The 22,223-nt window shown below is 39.0% G+C and overlaps 1 protein-coding gene across 1 annotated transcript in view; it reads left to right on the forward strand.

Annotated features, from left to right (window-relative positions):
* LOC132887847 (spectrin beta chain, non-erythrocytic 4-like) overlaps positions 1-22,223 on the forward strand; it is a 221,863-nt gene that overhangs the window by 146,332 nt on the left and 53,308 nt on the right. The window contains exons 26-31 of the mRNA XM_060923573.1: positions 43-177; positions 360-609; positions 793-797; positions 1,937-2,101; positions 11,233-11,317; positions 11,526-11,722. Of these exons, the coding sequence (XP_060779556.1) occupies positions 43-177; positions 360-609; positions 793-797; positions 1,937-2,101; positions 11,233-11,317; positions 11,526-11,722 (837 nt within the window). The remainder of the gene's footprint in view (positions 1-42; positions 178-359; positions 610-792; positions 798-1,936; positions 2,102-11,232; positions 11,318-11,525; positions 11,723-22,223) is intronic.

A 22,223-nucleotide genomic window follows, 5' to 3' on the forward strand; every position in this document is an offset into this window, starting at 1 on the left:
CATGGAAACAAAATTTGTGTATATACTTTGTGTGTGTTACAGGTGATAATACAGATAGCTGATAAACACCGGAGATTACCAGAAGTGCAAGAGTGCCAGGATGGCACAACAAACACTAGCTCACTTCAGAGACTCATGAACACATTTGAACAGGACATCCAGCTATTGGTTGGGCAGGTGAGTCCAAGAACTGTTTTTATTTCATCAGTTTTATAGAATGCAGAAGATAAAATGTAAAATGCTGCTTCACTGCATATGCATTGTCTGTACTCTCTGATAAGTGTGTGTGTGTGTGTGTGTGTGTGTGTGTGTGTGTGTGTGTGTGTGTGTGTGTGTGTGTGTTTGCTTGTTTTCCTTAGATGAGACAGTTACAGGAAAATGCTGCTCAGCTCCGTACTGTTTATGCAGGAGAGAAGGCAGAGGCCATTGCCATGCAGGAATATGAAGTGATGCGAGCATGGAAGGAGCTGATCATGTCCTGTGAGGAATGTCGTGTACAGATTACCATGACATCAGATAAACTGCAATTTTTAAGCATAGTACGTGATCAGTTGATATGGATGGACAGCATCATCTGTCAGATAGGAACGGGAGAGAAACCAAGGTGCAGTACGCGAATACATACATGCATACATACAATAAAAATACAATTATTAATAAAAGATAGGTCTAATCAGCAAGAATGTGCTTTTCTCTGCCTAAAGGTAAATAACCTTAACCATAAATTGCATTTTGTTCATTTTGTTTCACCTTCTTACTGTAACACAATCTTAAGATAAATGTAATTTAAAGGAACGGTTTGGTCAAAAAAATTAATGTACACAATGACCTGTTTATATCAAACTTGCTGATGTGGTTTAGGATGCAGACTTGCTGTATTCTGTAAACGTTATTATTAAATCCACATTCACTATATAAGCAATTGCACGCTCTGATTGGCTACTCTACTACTAGGCTATCAGCTCATATACCGTGAGTAGAGAAAAACAAAACGGCGGAGCATTTTGCTGAACCAACCGAGGATGAAATAAAAACTCTACTTGAGAACAAAACCCCAAAAAATGCAAAAAAGCAACAAAATAGGAAATATAAGTATTTGATGGTAAGGATGTATCTTTTATTTTTTATTTTTCAAGAATTATTATTATAGCATTATTATAGCAATTATATACTACTATATACAAACATGGCTAGTTAGCAGAATTATTATTATAGCATTATTATAGCTATAGCAAATTGCTACTGTCATTTCGCCAGTTTGTTTACATTCTTCATCTTTAAGCATTAAAATTTGTTGAATTTTTTTTAGACTGGTTCAAAAGCTGAAGAAGTTTGAAAATTACATCACTGAAATGTCCAATAAGAATTAAATAAATATCTAAAGGTATTCTATACCTCAGCAAGACAGCGTTTTCTACAAAAAACAACACTACTAAAGTAAATTCATGCAGCCATCGATAGGTTTGTAAGAAGTCCGCCTTAGCAGAAATTAATTTGATAGACATTTTGTATTAAGGTTTTATTTATCGAATTTAGAAAAAATAAAAATAAGAACGCTCTGATTCTGAAAATCCAGTGAATGTGGATATAATAAAACTGTTATTCCACTCAATCTCGTCGTACATGGCTTACAGCTCATGTAAGACTCAATTTTGTGGAATAATCGTTAAATATATCATATCTATACTGTGCAACAAAACACTCATGTTGAACAACCAGATTTCCTGGTTGGACACCATGTAGTGTTTAAAATGCAATATGACACCTAACAATTTCCTATATTTACAGAAAAACACACAGAACTCCCTTTACAAAAAGTATGAGAATCAGAAAAGAGCTGTATTTTTGTCCAAGTCCGAATTTTATGATTTCAGTATACTCGAGTCCCAAAATGGCTCCTTTCTGTATACTTCTTCCTCTCTCTCTGTTCTTGGAGCTTTACTTATCTGCTGATGTTTTTAGGGATGTCTCCTCTGTCGAGGTGCTCATGAACTACCATCAGAGTCTGAAGAGTGAAGTGGAAGCACGAAATAACAGTATTGTGCAGTGTATCGAGATGGGAAAGATGCTGCTGGCTGAAAGAAACCCAGCAGCAGAAGAGGTAAAGGATAACATTTAAAACATTAAAATGAGCCATTTTATAATGAGGCAATTAATGACAATTCTGGATTTGAGTAACAAATCTTAACAGGTGAATTAAGGCTTAAGAAGTATCTCTGTGGTACCATTCATTCCAAAGGCTCTGTTTCCACCCATTTAATCATCTTATCAACACTGCATGCACATCATAGACATGCAGATATTTGTTTGAAATACTTCTCAAAAACTTTCTCAAAAAAAAAGTGCACCCAGTCCCTGCTTGAATTATGGGTAGGGCTCGACCATGATGAAAATGATGAATCTAAACATTCTGATAATAGGCAATGTTGCATAATAAAATATTATTTAAAAATTATTCACCAAAGACAAAGTGAATATCAGTGAATTATAACCGAGACAAAGTTGAGGTTATTATTCACCGATATTCACTGAGCCTGAGGCGAAGAATTGTTTTAGTATACAGTGCCCAGCGTAAATGAGTACACCCCTTTTGAAAAGTAACATTTTAAACAATATCTCAATGAACACAAACAATTTCCAAAATGTTGAAAAGACAGTTTAATATAACATCTGTTTAACTTAACGTGAAAGTAAGGTTAATAATATAAACTTAGATTACACATTTTTCAGTTTTACTCAAACTAGGGTGGTGCAAAAATGAGTACACCCCACAACAAAAACTACTACATCTAGTACTTTGTATGGCCTCCATGATTTTTAATGACAACACCAAGTCTTCTAGGCATGGAATGAACAATTTGGTGACATTTTGCAACATCAATCTTTTTCCATTCTTCAACAATGACCTCTTTTAGTGACTGGATGCTGGATGGAGAGTGATGCTCAACTTGTCTCTTCAGAATTCCCCAAAGAAAATGATTTCTTTACACCACAAAGGTGAAGGCGACAAGAAGATCAGCAAAGATTTACTTATCAGTCAGAATACTGTAGCAAAAGTGGTACAAAAATTTAAGAACGATGGAACTGCAACCATCTCACAGAGACGTCCAGGTAGTCCATGGAAGTTAACACCTCGACAGGAGCGTCTTCTGATGAGAGCGATTGAAGAAAATCGGCATGCAAGTTCACTGCAGTTATCTAAATAAGTAGAAAGCCAAATTGGGGTGACTATTTCCCGTGACACAATACGGCGTACACTGCAGAGGAATGGCATGCATGGATGCCGTCCACAAAAGAAGCCTCTCCTAAAGCCCAAGCACAAAAAAGCCCACCTAGAGTTTGCCAGGACCCATGCTGACAAAGATGAAGACTACTGGGACTCTATACTCTGGAGTGATGAGACCAAGATAAATGTTTTTAGAACTGATGGCTTCAAAACTGTATGGTGTCGCAAAGGTGAGGAATACAAAGAAAAATGCATGGTGCCTACAGTGAAACATGGTGGTGGCAGTGTCCTTATGTGGGGCTGCATGAGTGCTGCTGGTGTCGGGGAGCTACGTTTCATTGCTGGCATCATGAATTCAGACGTATTGCTGTATACTGAAAGAGAAGATGCTACCATCACGCCATGCCCTTGGTCGTCGTGCACTTTTCCAACATGGCAATGATCCTAAACACACATCTAAGGCCACTGTTGGATTTCTGAAGAAGAACAGGGTGAAAGTGATTCAGTAGCCAAGTATGTCTCCTGATCTGAACCCAATCGAACACCTATGGGGAATTCTGAAGAGACAAGTTGAGCATCACTCTCCATCCAGCATCCAGTCACTAAAAGAGGTCATTGTTGAAGAATGGAAAAAGATTGATGTTGCAAAATGTCGCCAACTTGTTCATTCCATGCCTAGAAGACTTGGTGCTGTCATTAAAAATCATGGAGGCCATACAAAGTACTAGATGTAGTAGTTTTTGTTGTGGGGTGTACTCATTTTTGCACCACCCTAATTTGAGTAAAACTGAAAAATGTGCAATTTAAGTTTATATTATTAACCTTACTTTCACATTATAAGTTAAACAGATGTTATATTAAACTTAAGTCTTTTCAACATTTTGGAAATTGTGTTCATTGAGATATTGTTTAAAATGTTACTTTTCAAAGGGGGTGTTCTCATTTACGCTGAGCACTGTAAATAGGCAGGTGATTATTGAAAAATTAAAACAATCATATTTCAAAAATCATTTATTTCAAACTTCAGAAGTGGCATGTAAATGTAATGTGTGCAGACTTTTGTCACTAATCTATGCCAACTCACATAAAATACTTTGTTTTGAAATAGATAAAATAAATCACAATTCCACCTTAGCTTTAAATAGTTTTAGACCAAACTTCGTAACAACTTTAGTGCTTTTAGGAAGAGCATTTTCTTTCATAATTTGTAATTCTTACGTATGGTGACGAAGCAATTGGCAGCCATTTTGCCTGGTCACTCGAGGTGATTATCGAGAAATAGTCCAAAACTTCTTGCCCAATCAGTGCGTGTGATTTCCTGTAATCACCTGTGTATTTATACTAATATACAGTGGTGCTTGAAAGTTTGTGAACCCTTTAGAATTTTCTGTATTTCTGCATAAATATGACCTAAAACGTCATCAGATTTTCACACAAGTCCTAAAAGTAGGTAAAGAGAACCCAGTTAAACAAATGAGACAAAAATATTATACTTGGGCATTTATTTATTGAGGAAAATGATCCAATATTACATACACTACCATTCAAAAGTTTGGGGTCACTTTGAAATGTCCTTGTTTTTGAAAGAAAAGCACTGTTCTTTTCAATGAAGACCACTTTAAACTAATCAGAAATACACTCTATACATTGCTAATGTGGTAAATGACTATTCTAGCTGCAAATGTCTGGGTTTTGGTGCAATATCTACATAGGTATATAGAGGCCCATTTCCAGCAACTATCACTCCAGTGTTCTAATGGTACAGTGTGTTTGCTCATTGCCTCAGAAGGCTAATGGATGATTAGAAAACCCTTGTACAATCATGTTAGCACAGCTGAAAACAGTTTAGCTCTTTAGAGAAGCTATAAAACTGACCTTCCTTTGAGCAGATTGAGTTTCTGGAGCATCACATTTGTGGGGTCGATTAAATGCTCAAAATGGCCAGAAAAATGTCTTGACTATATTTTCTATTCATTTTACAACTTATGGTGGTAAATAAAAGTGTGACTTTTCATGGAAAACACAAAATTGTCTGGGTGACCCCAAACTTTTGAATGGTAGTGTATATGTGAGTGGCAAAAGTATGTGAACCTTTGTTTTCAGTATCTGGTGTGACCCCCTTGTGCAGCAATAACTGCAACTAAACGTTTCTGGTAACTGTTGATCAGTCCTGCACACTGGCTTGAAGGAATTTTAGCCCATTCCTCTGTACAGAACAGCTTCATCTCTGGGATGTTGGTGGGTTTCCTCACATGAACTGCTCGCTTCAGGTCCTTCCACAGCATTTCGATTGGATTAAGGTCAGGACTTTGACTTGGCCATTCCAAAACATTTAACTTTATTCTTCTTTAACCATTCTTTGGTAGAATGACTTGTGTGCTTAGGGTCATTGTCTTGCTGCATGACCCACCTTCTCTTGAGATTCAGTTCATGGACAGATGTCCTGACATTTTCCTTTAGAATTCGCTGGTATAATTCAGAATTCATTGTTCCATCAATGATGGCAAGCCATCCTGGCCCAGATACAGCAAAACAGGCTCAAACCATGATACTACCACCACCATGTTTCACAGATGGGATAAGGTTCTTATGCTGCAATGCAGTGTTTTCCTTTCTCCAAACATAATGCTTCTTATTTAAACCAAAAAGTTCTATTTTGGGCTCCATCCATCCACAAAACATTTTTCCAATAGCCTTCTGGCTTGTCCACGTGATCTTTATCAAACTGAAGATGAGCAGCAATGTTCTTTTTGGAGAGCAGTGGCTTTCTCCTTGCAATCCTGCCATGCACACCATTGTTGTTCAGTGTTCTCCTGATGGTGGACTCATGAACATTAACATTAGCCAATGTGAGAGAGGCCTTCAGTTGCTTAGAAGTTACCCTGGGGTCCTTTGTGACCTCGCTGACTATTACACGCCTTGCTCTTGGAGTGACCTTTGTTGGTCGACCACTCCTGGGGAGGGTAACAATGGTCTTGAATTTCCTCCATTTGTACACAATCTGTCTGACTGTGGATTGGCGGAGTCCAAACTCTTTAGAGATGGTTTTGTAACCTTTTCCAGCCTGATGAGCATCAACAACGCTTTTTCTGAGGTCCTCAGAAATCTCCTTTGTTCGTGCCATGATACACTTCCACAAACATGTGTTATGAAGATCAGACTTTGATAGATCCCTGTTCTTTAAATAATATGGTGCCCACTCACACCTGATTGTCATCCCATTGATTGAAAACACCTGACTCTAATTTCACCTTCAAATTAACTGGTAATTCTTGAGGTTCACATACTTTTGCTACTCACAGATATGTAATATTGGATCATTTTCCTCAATAAATAAATGATCAAGTATAATATTTTTGTCTCATTTGTTTAACTGGGTTCTCTTTATCTACTTTTCGGACTTGTGTGAAAATCTGATGATGTTTTAGGTCATATTTATGCAGAAATATAGAAAATTCTAAAGGGTTCACAAACTTTCAAGCACTACTGTAGTATAATACAGAGATGGACAAAGTACCCAACTTCATTACTTAAGTCAAAGTACAGATCCCACTGGTCAAATGTTACTCCAATACAAGTGAAAGTTGTACAGTCAAATTTTTACTTAAGTTAAAGTACTGAAGTATTTGCTTTTAAAAATACTATTAAAAGTACATTTTCTGTCAATGCAGTGTTGTATTATTGCCACAGTGCTTACAAAATCTAATGCCTCTGAAGCAACCTGTCAGGTACGTGAGGGAGCCGGATATATGTGCAGAAGTATTTAGTTTAATACAGTACAATATTTACACAAAGTGCATAAACACACGCAAAAGCAAACAGTCCAAAATGGCAGGCAAGATCAGAAACGAGAAAATGGGCAAAGGGTCGGTCGAGGTGCAAACAGTACATCAAAGGCAAAACAAGAACAAGAACAAGGCACAAGAATCAAGAAACCAGGAAAACAAGAACACATGAAGAAAGGTTCGGTAATGCGTATTTAACGTAGCGTAATACTTTGCAATGCAACTGCATCAGGGCAGTCCTTAAATAGCCAAACACATAGTTCTCTAATTGAGTTCAGGTGCCCCTTGTTCACGGCGCACGTGCTGGAGCTCACTTGGCACGCGCGCAGCCCGAGGCGCACCTTAAGGTGCATGTGCCACAGAGTGCAGGACTGACAGAACCCCCTCCCAAAGAGCTCCCTCTGGGAGCGAAAATCCATCATATTTGGGCCTGGTGGGGGTTCAGGCTCAGGACACGACTTGGGTTCTTGGCTGGGAGTGGGCTTGAGCTGGGGACTTGACTTGGATTCTGTGCCGGAATCCAGACCTAACTTGACTCTTGGACTAGGTGCGGATCCAGGACTGAAGGTGGCCTCAAGCTCCAGGCTGGATTCTGGCTCTGGGGATGAGTTGAGTTTTGGGCTGGGCTCTAGCTCCAGCTCAAGAGATGACTCAGGCTTGGGCTCAGGATCTGGCTTGGGCTTGAGCTTTAGAGACAATTTGAGCTTTGACTATGACTCTGGCTCCAGCTCAGGAGATGACTTGAAGCTGGAGTTCTGGATCTGGCTTGGATGCAGGGCTGGGCTTGAGCTCTGGAAAGGACTCCGGTAGGAGTTTCGGAGCTGCCTTGGGCTCACAGCAGGAAGCAAGGTTTGACTTGGGCCCCAGGCTGTATTTGGGCTCAGGACTTGGCTCGGACTGTGGAGTTGGCTCTCTTTTGGACTCTGGACTTGGCTCAGGTACAGGCTCGAGTTCTGTCAGCGCACTGCTTTGGTCCAGGTTAGGACCTGGCAATGGGACGATGCAGACGTCTTCCTGGCCGGGTGAGGCAGAGGTCGTTTCGACGTCCTCTGACACAGTTTCAGGAACAGGCTCAGGTTCTGGCCTTAACTCTGACACCGGCACTGAAGCTGGGGCAGGTGACAACTCTGGCACTGACTCTGACACAGGTTCTGATGCAGACTCTGGGGTAGACTCTGATGCAGGTTCTGGGGTAGACTCTGATGCAGGCTCTGGGGTAGACTCTGACACAGGCTCTGGAATAGGCCCTGCCGCTGGCACTGGAGCAGGCCCTGACGCTGACTCTGGCTCTGCCTCTGGCACAGGAACAGATGCTGGCACAGGAACAGGAACAGATGCTGGTACAGGTTCAGGCATGGATTCTGATACAGACATGGGTTCAGGCATTAATTCAGGTGCTGGTTCTGGCTGAGAAACCAGCTCAAAACAAACAGCGTCCAAGAGGGGCTCAGGAACAACAACCTCCTCTGTTGTCTTTATATCAGCCACTGGGGGGAGCTCTGGAGCAACGATCTCCTCGGCTGAGTAGGCCACTGGTGTGGTTGCCTTTAGGAGGCGCTCTAGAGCAATTGCCTCCTTGGCTGCATCGACCACTAGCATGATTGCTCCTCCCCAAAAATTTTCATGGGATTCCTCCTTTTCTAATGACTCGAAAATAAACTTGAGCATGGCAAAGAAAGTCTGTGAGTTTCAAAGGCACGGGTGTTGAACCTGAATCAGGTAGTCCATGCATCTGTGTGCTCGTCCAGCAATGAATGTTAGTACGAAGCTTACCCAGATGGGTTCAGGTGGCTTGGGCTCTTGGAGATTCTCATAGAAGAGATCACACTGCAGACTGAATCCCATAGGGTGATGTATTCCCTAGTAAATTGCTGGGGGACTCCCATCAGACTTTCGACGAAAATACGAGGTGAGAGGCAGAGACAGAGAAACTCGGAAGCAGCGTGGGATCGCGTACTGGAACGCTTCTGCTACATCCATTGTATGGCGAAGTATTCTGTCAGGTACATGAGGGAGGCGGATGTATGTACAGAAGTGTTCAGTTTAATACAGTGCAATATACACACAAAGTGCATAAACGCGCACACAAAGGTGAACAGTCCAAAATGGCAGGCAAGATCAGAAACGAGAAAACAGGCAAAGGGACGGTCAAGGCACAAACAGTACATCAAAGGCAAAACAAGAACGAGAACACAGCACAAGAATCAGGAAAACAAGAACACGGGAAGAAAGGCTCAGTAATGCGTATTTAATGTAGCGTAATACTTTGCGATGCAACTGCATCAGTGCAGTCCTTAAATAGCCAAACACACAGTTCTCTAATTGAGTTCAGGTGCACCTTGTTCACGGCGCACGTGCTGGAGCTCACTCGGCGTGCATGCAGCCTGAGGCACGCCTTCAGCTGCATGTGCCACAGTGCACAGGACTGACACAACTGACTGGATTTACTAACTAGCTTATAGAACCTGTAGAATAAACACCTGGTAGACTGTTACAAAATGAAACACAGCTGAACTAAAAACGAGTCATTGTCATTTTCTTTTTTTGTTGTTGTTTTAACACTCCTCCCCACCCCCACAAAGCAGCATGGTAGTGTTCTGACTCTGGCAGTGTGCGCACACATGTATGTGTATGTTAATCAGGAAGACAGTGGAATAGCTGTAAATGCAGCTTGCTCAGTAAATAAAGATGACAAGCCCACCTGCTTAAAATCCAGGTCCACACCTCTAGCTTAATAACTGCCCAACAGCAACACTGCTTTAAGCAAAACAAAAAAGTGCAACACCATCATCTGACATCAAAACAAAAAATTCCAGCAATTTGTTGTGACTGACTAACACAATACTGTCCATCTCACAGGTCTCACGTGTGTGTGCGTGTGTGTGTGCGCGCACGCAGGCATGTATTCATGCACATATGAATCTGGCTGTGGAATCATGGTGGTTTAATGTTAAGCTATCTAGTCAGTGAAGCTCCACCTGCCATGCTAGCAAAATCTTTTCAAACTCTGAATCATATTGGGTAGCTAACGTTACTAGAAAAGAAAGATTTCTACATTTTGTTTATTTGGCAAGATTATGCTAAAACATTTCTGAAAGCACTTCAGATAAGGTAACGTTATTCATGTTAACTTAACTCTGTTTTTACATGCTAACTAACAGTGTCCAAGCTAACTAGCTGTATGTTAATGTTAGTCGTGGACAAGGCTATGGCAACTTAGCGGGCAAATCCACAAAGTCATTTGACTAACCAGACTGCATAGCTATTGCAACATTATCGCTAGCTTTAAAAGTACAGACAACGTCATTGCAAGCTTTCTCTTGGAATAAAATATTTACATACCTCAATATGCTTCCGCAGGTTGGATGGCAAGTTTTTGTAGGCTGTGATGTGCTCCGTTTTAGGCAAACAAAGCAAACATTTAAAACAAAACAACTCTTTATTCCTTTCAGAAAACTGAAACATGGGTTCTAGCTATAGCCATGAGTGTGTGCATTCCCCAAAAGAACCGCCTCCTTCCATTCTGCCATCAACTGATTGTGTTAAATAATGCTGTGGAGAAATCATTGATCTTGATTTTATCCAGTGTATGGATATGACCTGACCCTAGTGATTACTCATGGGCTGTCTCAGTGTCACCTGTGAAAAAAACAATCACATTTTAGAAAAGAAAAGAAAAAAACATCCACTTTCAAAGCTATTTCATAGTAATGTAGAAACGTAGTAGAGTAAAAAGTACGATATTTGTCTTTCAAATGTAGTGAAGTTAAAGTCATAAGTTGCCAAAAAAATTAATACTCCAGTAAAGTACAGATACTCAAAAAGGGTACTTAAGTACAGTACTCAAGTAAATGTACTTTGTTACTGTCCACCTCTGGTATGATATAATAATACACTGAGATGATGAGCAGTATCTCAAAGTGAAACAGTTACAGCAATATACTATATGTACATATAGAAAAAAATTGCTTACAATGTAAAGCAGGTCAATAATATGTTCATATCATGAGCTTTCTGACTGCAGCAGATTTAATAAATTGGTATGAATTTTCGCTTTATCAGTAAGTTTGAATCCAAACGATCCTACAGTCATAGTTTTAATTCTGCACTGCACAAATTTTTATTACTGTGAGTCTACCAATCCTTAATTTTAGATACTTTCATCAGCCTAATGACATGGCAGCCTGGCCCTAGTTTGAGGTGTATTGTCATGTGTTTCAGATTAAAGAGAAACTGGAGAAAGTCATGGCGAAACAAAGAGAGCTGACAGAGAAATGGGATAAACACTGGGAGGACCTACAGCACAGTGAGTCATTAGACCATAGAATCATGACAATAATTCATATTATGATATGCATAAATAAAACGTATAAGAACAGTAAATGATTTCTCTTAACTGCTCTGTCACTCATTATGATTTTACTTTATTGACTTCTTTCTTTCCCCTCAACTCTCCCGATCTGTCTGTCACAACCACTTCCCTTTCTTTGTGTTTGTTTCTCCCCTGGTCTCAGTGTTAGAAGTTCATCAGTTTGCTCAAGAGGCAGTGGTTGCTGAGTCCTGGCTCTCATCTCAGGAGGCATTCCTGGTCAGTCAGGAACTTGGTGGCAGTGTAGATGAAGTAGAACAGCTTATTCGCCGGCATGAGGCCTTCAGGAAAGCAGCTGCAGCCTGGGAAGAGAGATTCAGCTCATTACGCCGCCTCACTACGGTGAGCTCAAACAAAGCCAGCAAAATGACAGTGTATACATTTGTTTGTATATCATTTGAAATGTATTTAAGACATGGCTACACACTACACACACATGCAATGGGATGTCACAGCTCTCTCTCTGTCTCTCTCTCTCTCTCTCTCTCTCTCATTCCTGATTGTCTGAAAGACACACGGAGACACAGGTTAATAGACAGCCACTAATAAGACACAGGTGCACCTCATCACATGTTACCTACTGGTTCTCGCATGGAGAGCTTGTGGCTGATGTACAGCATCGGATGCTCCTCCACCTCAACCACCTGGGACAAAACAGCCCCCAGCCCTCCGTCTGATGTGTTGGTCTGTAAAACAAAAGGGAGAGAAAAGTTAGGAGAATGCAACAGCGGGCCACCACACAAAACCACCTTTACCTGAGCAAAAGCCTGTTCGCACAGCTCCATCCAGTGGACTGAATCTGGCACTCCCTTTTTAGTGAGGTCAGTCAGTGAGCTGGTGACATCTGAAAAGTTAGGCGCGAACCACCTATAATTGCCAGCCAGCCCCAGGAACTGCCTCACCCTCTTTTTGGTTTTAGGTCTTGGGCAGGCCGCAGTCGCTGCAGTTTTATCAGTTTGGGGACGCATCTGCCCATGACCCAAGTGCAAGCCCAGATACCATATTTCCACCTGTACAATTGCACACTTTTTCAGGTTTTCTGTGACCCCAGTGCACCTCAGCGGCCTAAGGACTGCCCAGAGATGCTGTAAATGCCGCTCCCAATCATTACTATAAATGATTGTCATCTAAGTCGGCTGCCGCAAACGCATTGTGTGGACAGAGAATTCGGTCCATGAGACACTGAAACATTGTTGGAGCCCCAAACAATCAGAAAGGAAGGGTGACAAATTGGTGTAAACTAAACAGAGTGGAAAAGGCCATTTTCTCATGGGATAATGGAGTCAAGGGGATCTGCCGGTATCCCTTTGGTCACCCTCTGGGGTCTGAGGGTATTTTCTGGCACTTTAATGATTTTGGTATGCTCTGATTTTGTTGTCAATTTCAACAAATCTAGGCAGTATTTTCAAAATCATATGAATTTTTTTGTATTCAGCACAAGTTCAGCTACAATAATATCGATGTAGTATGTATGTCATGATTGTACTTTACAAAAAATAACAGATGAATGAAAATGTTGTAAAAAGCAGTTTTAGAACTATGTTGGAATGTGTGAAAAAACATTACCTTACCCATTGTAATGAACCATTTTGGTCACTTGAGGTGATTCTGTTCAGTCTTAGGAATGTATCAAGCACAAAAACTCAAATCTGCTCCATTGATTTGGACAATTAACTGGCCATCAAAAAATGTCATATTATTTTGGGATAAAGGGTTGGCAGTGAGAGGGGTATTCAGTGAGAAGAGTAAATAATTCCATTCCATTCAATGAAAAGAGTGATTACCCCTCCCACTGCCAACTCTTAATCCCATCAGGTCAAGTCAATGTCCCCAAATCTTAATCCCAACAGGTAACGTAATGGTTTTTTTTCACACTGTTGGGTTCACCCAGAAAGAGACCCCGATTCCTTCGTGGGCCACCCTCGGCCGAGGACGAGAATGATCAGGTCGAGAGAAACAGACAATCAGAATCAGAGATTCACATGTCAGTTTATTCGCACAGTCACTTCGTCAAAATGAAAACATCTTTGGAAACGTCTTATAGTGTTTCTGTGTTTATGTTTTGTCTTCGTGTGTGTGTGTGTGTGTAATGGGTGTGTGTCTATGTGGAAGTGTGTAATGATCTTGAATCAATCATAATATAAAAACATATTTCTGATGACAGTAAGGTACAGATAGATATCAGCATGGAATGTCTAAACACAGAATGTCTAGTCTACGGAGTCTATTCAGAGAAGGTCAAAGACACGTTTGCACAGAAAGGATCTAATAATTTAACATAACTCCTTAACACATAAATGTGTGTTAAGTCAGTAAATTACATCTTGATTTCATCAACATAAGCAAAATAACAAATAACTATGTCTTTAATAATGCTAAAACAAAGAATGTTATAAGAAAATAAACATTAAAAATAAGAACAACTTAACCACAAGAACAATGAGAATATGTTTGAAAGAGAGAGAACAATTAAACAACTAACAGGATTAAACTCATAACTAAATTAGGTTAATGCTTTTAAACTAAAAACCCTTAGAATCATAAGATCTTAACTATAATTATAACGTCATTATGAAACTAATCTAAAACTATAAAACTAACATTAATCACGGAATGCATTCATTAATTACGGGATCCAAATCCCTACCATAGTATATTTCAATATATTTCAGTATATTTCATAGCTTTTATGAAGCTATGACCTAAGTTTCAACTGAATGGATTAACATAAACATGAACTTTAATTCTACCATTTCAGGGTGTGTGTGAGTCGATCTGACACCAAAACAGACCTTCAGACACTTCTCTGTTCAAAATACACATTTCATAAACAAAATGTTCCCAAACAATGTCCAGCTGGACCTAAGGTCGTTTCAACTAATATAATTTTGACACAGAATAATTTTGCTGAATTCTTGGCCAAGAATTAATACTTATATAAACCTAACAATCCCCCCCTTTGATAATAGTATCACTATTATCAAATCCTAGCATCCTATTTGATCATTATCACCTCATGATCATGTATGTGATTACATCGAGAATTAATTCTGAGTTAATCTTTGCCCTTCTTGACGTATATTGGTGCTCAGAGGGCGGGCATGCCCGATCAGCCCTCGTCCCACCTCACCGGAGCTTAGAGAAACTCAAAACCTCTTAATTCCCAGATACACGCTACTTCCTTCAGAGTAATTTGTTCTAAAACAGTGGGGGGGAAAAATGAAATTAGAAGGCATATCGACCTATAGTGAGAACAGAGTCCTGTAAGAATACAGAGTTTTAGAGCATAGAGATGTGTAATAATAGTAGAAAACGGCATCAGATGAAAGACATAACACATTCGTGTGGTCCAGTTAGCGAAGTTAGTCCAGAAGATGTTGTCTCGAAGTCCAGCTCGAGCGGGTAACCCTGCTCCGAGCAATGAAGTGGTCCTGAAGGCTCGGGCGGGTAACCCTGCCCCGAGCAATGATGAAGTCATGAAGGCTCGGGCGGGTAGCCCTGCCCCGAGCAATGAAGTCACGAAACCCGTGATGAGGACTGTCATGGTTGTAGTGAGGATGATTGGTTCCAAATGGGGCGCAAGATCTCTTCCCCTCTTTGTTCACAACATCTTGAGGATTCTCAGTCAAATCTGTGTAGAGCTCAGAAATAGAGAGAGAGAGAGAGAGAAAACTGGCCAGAGGGAGACTAGATAGGGACACAAAAAGCGTTAATAGCAGCAAACTTGTTATTGTAACACAACTTTGTTATGGAGCCTTCTTCAATCGCGTGGCATGGATCCACTGTGGAAAAAGATCAGTTAAAACAGCAGCAAAAGTAATGGCGACTATGTCTGCAGGCCCATTATATTGTTTTCCCAATTGTCCAAATCATTACTTTAAAAAAAAAGATCACACCAGCACCTGTCTCCCACGTGAAAGGGGTGTGTGGTGGAGATAATATTGTATTATTGACCTTGGTACAAATTTTATGCAACTTATCTATAAGGGCTGCAGAATACTCATCCATATGCATTTTCAAATCAGAGGTACCCGGAGCCGGAGTTCCCTTCTTCCAGGGGAGAATAATTTCTTGGTGTCACACGAATTTCAGCCAGAATGAATTATGGATTACAGAGCCAAACCTGTGTCCTGCATGACCTTAATTTGTCTTTCAATGTTCGATTAGTACGTTCTACGATACCAGAGGATTTAGGAGTGTGAAAACACCAGTTTAGTTTAGAGATACTTACAAAGGTTTTGTGTGACTTTTGAGGTAAAACGGGTACCCTTATCTGAGTCTATGGCATTTGAAACCCCATAACTATAACAATAATTATTATTATTGATTTCTTATTATTTTATTGTAGTTGTTTTGTTGTTCTGCTTTTATTGTTTGTCTTTCTTTTTTACTGTCCAGTGTTCTTAGGTACTTTGAAAGGCACTTATAAATAAAATTAAAACGAGTAACTACCTTCGTGTTCTCTCGAAAACAGGGAAAAACTTCTACCCATTTAGAGAATTTGTCCACAATCAAGATGACAAAAATCAAATGAGAAAGAAAGAGCGTATGTCTCATGCAGAATATCAGGCTGATATATTGATTGAACACAGAATAACCACAGAGGTGTGATATTATAAATTATAAAACAAGAACCGTCTGAGGGTTTAGAACAAGAACCATTAACAAAGATCCCTAGAGGGCTGGAGGGAAGAGATCAGACCTGATACTAGTAGTATGTACGATTTTTAGACAGACAATATCAGTTATCCCAAGTATCATCCCGAGAATTAAGGAGGCGTGCGAGAGCGCGACCTACATTATCAAAAGAGGATGTGACACGAATTTCGAGATTGTTAGTAGAACAGAGAATAAATAGTCATATGTTAATTTAATTATCTATTAAATTACTGATTAATTAATTTAATGGGTCTGTAAATTTTACCATCAAACCATCAAAGCACATGCGGAGACAGCCCCCAGATGCACAGGTAAGCCTTGAGCAACAATGTCTAATGTTTTGGATAAAAACGCACAATGATGCATTTCCCCCCCCTCACGTTCCCCAGAGGCCGTGCCCCGGTGTCCACAGGCACAGAGGTGGAAGGGCTTGAAGTGAGCAGGTGACCCAGGGGCGGAACAAAGGGTGCTTCTGAGGGAGTGATAAGCGACCACCATAGCATCAGTCCAGGTCAAAGGATGTTGCAGTGGAGGAGGTTTTGTGTCTAGAATGACAGCCTTGAGAAAGTTCAAATACTTAAGTGTCCATGCAATATTGCAGCTTAGTTCTGGAAACCTTAAAGCCCTTATGCACCAGATGTTGAAGCAGGCGCAAGTGTCAGTGTCTTGGCAGATTTCTGGTGACTCAGCAGACACCAGAACACACAGACCACAGAGTCCTGAGGGAGGGAGAAGGTCACAGAGCACGTTATGAATTACAGCTGGAAAAAAAAAAAAAACAGCAGGAGAGTCAAATGAAACCTTGAGTCCAAACGCTATCTCCTCATGTGCGTGGAAAAAAAAAGACAGAACAGAGATCATTAATGGCAGGAACCTGTGATATTACAGAAGAAGCAATCAATTCATTAATCTTGTGTAAAGTGTCTCGCCACGCCTTGCTCGAGAAGAGACTGTAGGATGACATCCAGAGAGAGAGGTATTGCTTATTAAATCATATTTTGTGTAGTTTCATGTCAATTTAAGTGCGGAAAGGTTCAAGGACAATGAATACTTAATGTATAAACCCAAGTCTCCGATTTATAAACAAAAAGTTATTCAAGTAAACGTTTGTTAACTGTTTCTTGCTGAAAGAAATTATGGTTAACTAAATACATTAACCTATCCATTCCATATCCTCTGTGGTTTTTAAAGGCAAAAGTATGGAGCAAACAGTTAATCAGAGCATTTCATATCAATAGTTCGAAATTAGGAGGAACATAGTTAAGCTTAGCCTCATAAGTAGCAAGTAGTTTAAAGAAAGATAAGGAGATAAATAAAAAAAAAAAAAAACGGGGCAAATTGAAATGACAAACAATTTCACTGAATGTAATTTGAATAAAATTGAATAGCTGATAAGCACTCTTTGTTGGATTCGATATGTGACAGAGACTGAAAATACATTTTTAATTCAATTAACAGTATTAATGAGAATGAGAATTGGTTGTATTGGACATTTTGACTTTATGTATATGGAATTTACCTAATAATATAAAGAGATTACTTATTAAAATTTATTATTGTGAGAAAGTGCCAAAAATAATGATTTTCTCTGCCCATTGCAGATTTCTGTGTGTCCTTGCCTGCTGTTCTTTATATTATAGCTATCTGTAACAGTCTGGGAGCCCTTATCTCAATGTTCACTGAGAAAGAGACAGAGCATATTGCTACGGAACAATTATTCAAATATTATTTATATTAAATATTATGACGACAATTATTCCAAAAAAATGTCAAAAATGAAGTAAAAAGCGGGTTAGCTCGCTGTTGAACTAATTTCATGCTTCCCGGACAAGACAAGTTCGCTAAAACGCGTCAGAAACAGGAGTATATAGGATATTTAAAGGTTAGAATTACATATGATTAATAAAAATCCCACTACACCAGCGGCGGTGAGAGCGCCGAATCCTAACCACTAGACCACCACACCATCAGTTTTAAAATGTTTTAGATCAACATTAAACATTAGGTTAAACATTAAACTTTTCGGCATTTCCCTTCACACGTAGGGTAAATATATTTGGTGCTTTTTATTATACCTTTAAACAGGAAGTGGTATAATACTCGATATTTTAAAAATGATTCCTGATAAATATCTTCAAATCTGAAAGTGATATTTGATTTGGCCTTAAATATATTTCTTCTGTTTTTACCATGTCTGTTTAATTTAAGTGAATGTTTTAAAAATGGTTTTTGTGTTGTATTTGCTTGTACAGTTATTTCATTATTTAAGGTCTGAATGCATAATTGCCCAAAAGAGCTGCTTTTTCTTTCATCCAGTGCGCATGCCCAGTTCACAAGCATCATGGGAACTGGAGTTCTCATAATTTTGAAAACTTCGTATTCATCATTTATAAGATTTAGACATGAAACTGCATTAATAGCTGCACTATTAATTATTAAAACATTAATAGTCTTGTAGAGTGCTCGCGGACCTGTTCAGAGATCACCTCGCAGACCACTCGCGACTTTCCTGATAACTTTCCAGTTACAAGTTTCGGACTATCAACACACAATGAATATAAAATAAAATACAGATGATCTACTCACCAAACGCTGAAACTAATTGATTAAGAAGCAGATTTTTTCCTCTGATGATGTTAAGGGAAGAGGATCTCTTCTCTTGGGTTTCTAACAGTGATGAGATTCATAAACGATTCGGATCTTCTTCGGGAAACATAAATGACTCGATCGAGCGAATCGATACAGACCCATGGACTGCATTTGTTGAGTTCATGCACACGTAATGGGTTGAGGAAAGTTCATACTTTAATTTCATGCAGCATGAAAGTGTGATTATTGTTTACAGTTTGAAAACAGGAATACAAATAAGGTTTCCGTAGTTTCTGAAGAATCAAGAGTGAATCAAGTAAATTGATTCACACGCATGCGAGTTTGTTCTAAAGAATCGATTCAGTAAAGCTTTCGTTGAGATCATAATGCACAATACACAGAATGTCCGTATTTTATACGGATTTGATTCAATAAACATAGTATACAGGCGTACAAATAAAGTTATACGGATTCTTTTTAACAAAAAAAAACACTTCAATATTTATTTAGAGCTATAATCAATTCCCACAATGATAAAAGAGCACATAACATTTACACTTTGTAGTTTTTTGTCAAACATTGAAGCTTTGTATTCATTCTTAAAGTTTATTATTAAAAAGTACCTGGGATATATCATTGTTAATTATCATTCAAATTTTAGGTAAATCATTTTAATTTGCATCTTATAAGGACTTTATAAAGGGAATAAGGACTTTGGAAGTTGGTTATACAGGTTTGATTGACCAAAGGTTTCACATTTATGCACACCAGGAACACAGTTCTAACTGTTCATGTCCAGAGTACTGATTTGTTGTTTCATTATTTTGTGCATATCCAGTAATGCCTTATATAAATGCTAAAACAATTAAAGATACATTACACAGCTCCTAGAGATTGCAAATACCTGGATGAGGATAAATCAAAACTGAGCCGGCCAAATTGTCTAGAATCTGTGTAGAATGCTAAACCACATCCAATCCCGTGGTTTTTTTTCTCGGGGTCCGGGTACCTTAATACAATAATACAATTAATATAATACAATTAATATAATACAATTTTTATAATACAATTTTTCCCCCCATGGTGGCTGCACGAAGGAATCAAAGATTAAAAGCGCGCTCTTCTCGTGACAGTTCTCCTCCTTGAAGTGTCTTCACGAGGCTCACCGTCCCGTAAACAAATTACGAGGTTTACCAGCCCAATCCCGTGGCTCTACCAGCCCCGTCTCGTCCCGTAAACAAGAGTCTAAAATAAATAAAGGTGTCTAATCTAATCTTCAGTCTACGAGGTTCCTTACGTCCCGTGCCTCCACACGAGGTTTACCTGAATTTACTGGGTCTCTATTTTTTTTTTTTTGAAATTACTACCAACCAGGCGGTGACCAATCAATAACCAATTATAAAATTCAAATAATTTACTCACCTGGTTGGCAGTATCCCACTTCTGACACCAAATTGTTGGGTTCACCCAGAAAGAGACCCCGATTCCTTCGTGGGCCACCCTCGGCCGAGGACGAGAATGATCAGGTCGAGAGAAACAGACAATCAGAATCAGAGATTCACATGTCAGTTTATTCGCACAGTCACTTCGTCAAAATGAAAACATCTTTGGAAACGTCTTATAGTGTTTCTGTGTTTATGTTTTGTCTTCGTGTGTGTGTGTGTGTGTAATGGGTGTGTGTCTATGTGGAAGTGTGTAATGATCTTGAATCAATCATAATATAAAAACATATTTCTGATGACAGTAAGGTACAGATAGATATCAGCATGGAATGTCTAAACACAGAATGTCTAGTCTACGGAGTCTATTCAGAGAAGGTCAAAGACACGTTTGCACAGAAAGGATCTAATAATTTAACATAACTCCTTAACACATAAATGTGTGTTAAGTCAGTAAATTACATCTTGATTTCATCAACATAAGCAAAATAACAAATAACTATGTCTTTAATAATGCTAAAACAAAGAATGTTATAAGAAAATAAACATTAAAAATAAGAACAACTTAACCACAAGAACAATGAGAATATGTTTGAAAGAGAGAGAACAATTAAACAACTAACAGGATTAAACTCATAACTAAATTAGGTTAATGCTTTTAAACTAAAAACCCTTAGAATCATAAGATCTTAACTATAATTATAACGTCATTATGAAACTAATCTAAAACTATAAAACTAACATTAATCACGGAATGCATTCATTAATTACGGGATCCAAATCCCTACCATAGTATATTTCAATATATTTCAGTATATTTCATAGCTTTTATGAAGCTATGACCTAAGTTTCAACTGAATGGATTAACATAAACATGAACTTTAATTCTACCATTTCAGGGTGTGTGTGAGTCGATCTGACACCAAAACAGACCTTCAGACACTTCTCTGTTCAAAATACACATTTCATAAACAAAATGTTCCCAAACAATGTCCAGCTGGACCTAAGGTCGTTTCAACTAATATAATTTTGACACAGAATAATTTTGCTGAATTCTTGGCCAAGAATTAATACTTATATAAACCTAACACACACATTCCAACAGTTGTAAAACTGCTTTTTTAAAACATCTAAATTTATCTGGTATTTGATTTTATTTTGGTATCTGACTATTCAGTGTGTCTTGAAATTAAGTCTTGTACTATTTTACTCAGTTCAGAGCCACAACCAACTCTATTACTCTGTGACACAATGACTCTGTAATTTTGCTCCCACTGCAACTCTAAATTTTACTCTCTAAACTCAAAATAGAGCAAAATTAACTATTTTTGAGGAAAATACTTTTAACTCTGGAAAAACTGCTTAGTCATTTTTCCTGTGTGTGCACTACAGAGCATGCATGTCAACAGATCTGCTCATAAGAAATAGGAGAAATATTTGCACTTACTCGATTTGATCTTCGTCTGGATCAACTCAAAGGGGGGAAAAAAGCACCGCTCATCATCAGTCTCACAGTTCTCAAGATTTAATTGAATCGCTGTCCTGAATCATGAATTGATTTGCTGTCCTGAAATTGAATCACTGTCCTGAATCATCTGAAGCACATAAAATCCGCCTGCAACAAGTTTTACCTCCAGATAGCCTAAAGTATGGCTGACCGATTTTATCCTGTTTACGGTAGGCATTCCCACCGCAAAAGAGAAATCAATCAAAACCGAAAGAGTGAGAGTGATTATCATGCCATTACCATATGAATAGTCTTTTATGAATGCGTAAGTGGGTGTTCAGCGCACCGACTCCGGTGCGACTGAGTAAGGTGACAAATTTTATGGTTCATCTAATTTAGGTAATTTAAAAATATATTATTTGGCAGTGGGCACATAGAAAAGTGTAAAGTATAAAGTTTCTGTCAGTATGTTTATCATGCTTGTATGATTAAAAACTCGTGACCCGGAGGGTTAAATCCAGTGTCGAGTGAAAGCGAGCTGTGCCAAACCGATCGAGCAGTTCATCAATGTGAGGCATTGGATATGCATCAGATTTAGACACCACGTTGACTTTTCTATTGTCCACACAGAACTGGACCAACCCATCGGTCTTGGGAACCAAGACCACCGCACTACTCCAGTTCCTGTGCGACTCCTCAATTACCCCCA

The sequence above is a fragment of the Neoarius graeffei genome, chromosome 6, assembly GCF_027579695.1.
Source record: "Neoarius graeffei isolate fNeoGra1 chromosome 6, fNeoGra1.pri, whole genome shotgun sequence".
In the NCBI taxonomy this organism is placed as follows: Eukaryota; Metazoa; Chordata; class Actinopteri; order Siluriformes; family Ariidae; genus Neoarius; species Neoarius graeffei.